The sequence below is a fragment of the Mus pahari genome, chromosome 2 (assembly GCF_900095145.1).
Source record: "Mus pahari chromosome 2, PAHARI_EIJ_v1.1, whole genome shotgun sequence".
Lineage (NCBI taxonomy): Eukaryota > Metazoa > Chordata > Mammalia > Rodentia > Muridae > Mus > Mus pahari.
Genome location: NC_034591.1, coordinates 19,106,240 through 19,108,628, shown reverse-complemented (window position 1 = coordinate 19,108,628; position 2,389 = coordinate 19,106,240). Strand labels below are relative to the sequence as shown.

Below are 2,389 nucleotides of genomic sequence, written 5' to 3'. Positions count from 1 at the left end.
ACCCCCGCTCACCAACCCACCCACTCCCACTTCCTGGCCCTGGCATTCCCCTACACAGGACCAAGGGCCTCTCCTCCCATTGATGACCGACTAGGCCATCCTCTGCTACATATGCAGCTGGAGCCATGAGTCCCACCAGAAGGGTCTCATAAAGGTCTCAGGTAGCCCAGACAAGCTGTGATGACTGACCTGAGCTCTGTGGCACTTACTATAGAATCAAAGGCTTCAGGCATGCTAGGCAGGCTCTACCACCACAGGAGCTGTATCCTCAGCCCCAGCTCTGATCTTTTTAATCCTTTTTGGAGCCCTGGAGTGCAGAGCGATGATGGAGTAAGTGGGAGCCAGGAGCTGCTGTGCCAGGCATACCTGCTACAGCGGGGCAGGTTCTTACACTCAGCGGGCCTCGGCTTCCCTCGCAAGTTGAAGACAATCACGGTCCATATCAGGTAGAGGTGAGGACTAAGGGTCTGTACCTGCTAGGAAAGGGAACACTAGAAATGCAGTTGTTGACTTCCTGGCGCCTCTCCAGCCACCAAGCCTTCCCTCCCAGTGTAGAAGCCTGGAGTTAGGGAGAGGTGCTGCTGGCAAGGTGTTTCCTTCTGGAAGCTGTGCCCCACACCTCTTTCCAGCTTCGGTGATTCCCCGGTGCCTTGGCTTGTGCCTAAGGAATCACTTTGACATTCTTGTGGGGACACCTTTGCTTTGATAGGACCCAAACTTGAGATATCTTCCCATTTTCTGCTCTTGATTACTGGGACTATGGGCATTCTGTCTGACTTATATGGCACTGGAGGTTGACCCTGGGTTCCAGAGGACCATAGCAATGTGGGTGCTGGGACTCAAGACCATCTCATAACCATCTCTAATTCCAGTTCCAGGGAATCTAACGCCCTCTCTGGCCTCCATGGGTACTGCACATATGTGGTGCACAGACATACATAAAAGCAAACTCTCATATACATAAATAAATTTAAATAAAAAATATTTAAAAATACATAAGCAAACAAAAATACAAACAGAATCAAGGAAATAAAGCCTCACTTCACTTTTCTTTTCTTTTTCTCTTCTCTTTTTGGTTTTTCGAGACAAGGTTTCTCTGTATAGCCCTGGCTGTCCTGGAACTCACTCTGTAGACCAGGCTGGCCTCGAACTCAGAAATCCGCCTGCCTCTGCCTCCTGAGTGCTGGGATTAAAGGCGTGCGCCACCACACCCGGCAAGCCTCATTTTCAAATGAGGTCTCATACATCTCAGCTGCTGGGTCTGCAGCGCAACTGGGGGGAAAAGCTGCCCCTCCAGTCACCCCACATGGCCTGTCAGGATCCCCTAACAAATCTCTTCCTCTTGCAGGTGCTGGATCGCTGGTGCATGTCCCCACGGACCATCGAGGTCCTGATGAATACATACCGTGTAGTTCAGCTTCCTGAGGAGGCCAAGGGCTTAGTGCCACCTGAGATTCTACAGGTCCGCCTCCAGGACCCTGAGCACATCACTCAGCTTGTCCCTGAGAGACAATATTCCTTGTGGGGCAGCCATGACAGTCCTCTATAGAAATTACTCAACAGCCCACTCCTATCTAGAAAAATACTACTTTGGAGTGAGTTCTGAAAGTTTGTATGAGGTTCTTAGAGATGCTCCCAGGGGTTCCCTTCCTGGCCCTGTTAGGAGAAGTGGGTGGCGGCTGCGGCTTTCCAAGGTTGTCCTCACTGAGTCCTCTCCCCCTGTGTCCAGAAGCACCATGGATTCTACTCTTCCCTCTTTGCCTTGGTGAGGCAGCCCAGGTCGCTGCAACATCTCTGCCGCTGTGCGCTCCGCAGTCACCTGGAGGGCTGCCTGCCCCACGCACTACCACGCCTTCCCCTGCCACCGCGCATGCTCCGATACCTGCAGCTGGACTTTGAGGATCTGCTCTACTAGGTGAGCTCTGGTTTCTGGAGGCAGCCACTGTGCTGGGGTGGGGTGGGGTGGGGTGGGCAGGGGGTTAGCAGGAGGCAGGAGAGTTGGAGGATGGTTCTGGACTGAACCAGCTGCTTCCACAGCCACAAGAGTTTCTCGGTGCCTGTCTTTCTTTCCAGGCTTGCTGCCCTGCGAACAAAGCAGACCCCCCCACCCCCCACCCCAAGAGCATCTCTCAGCCATGTATGATGCAAGGCATTCCGTCTTCAAGTCAGGAGTGGACGTCTTGATCCACACTTGAGAGAAGAGGCCAGATCAGCACCCAGCTGGCAGTGACGCAGAGGGCACCTGGGCAGGTCTGTGTGTGCACTGGAAATGTCTAGGCTGAAGCCCAGAACAATGGTGCAGGTCCTTGGGAGGCAGAGGCAGGAGGGTGGAGAGTGGCCACATTGTACTAGGTAGTGAGACTTCGTCTTAAAAAAAAAAAAAAAAAAA

General features: G+C 53.0%; 1 protein-coding gene across 2 annotated transcripts in view; it reads left to right on the top strand.

The window, feature by feature from the left end:
* The window catches only part of Asb10 (ankyrin repeat and SOCS box containing 10), an 8,953-nt gene extending 6,564 nt beyond the window's left edge, over positions 1-2,389 (top strand). For both annotated transcript variants that reach the window (XM_021191510.2, XM_021191509.2), the window contains exons 4-6: positions 1,349-1,462; positions 1,730-1,915; positions 2,074-2,389. In XM_021191510.2, the coding sequence (XP_021047169.1) occupies positions 1,349-1,462; positions 1,730-1,915 (300 nt within the window). In that variant the 3' untranslated portion in view covers positions 2,074-2,389. The remainder of the gene's footprint in view (positions 1-1,348; positions 1,463-1,729; positions 1,916-2,073) is intronic.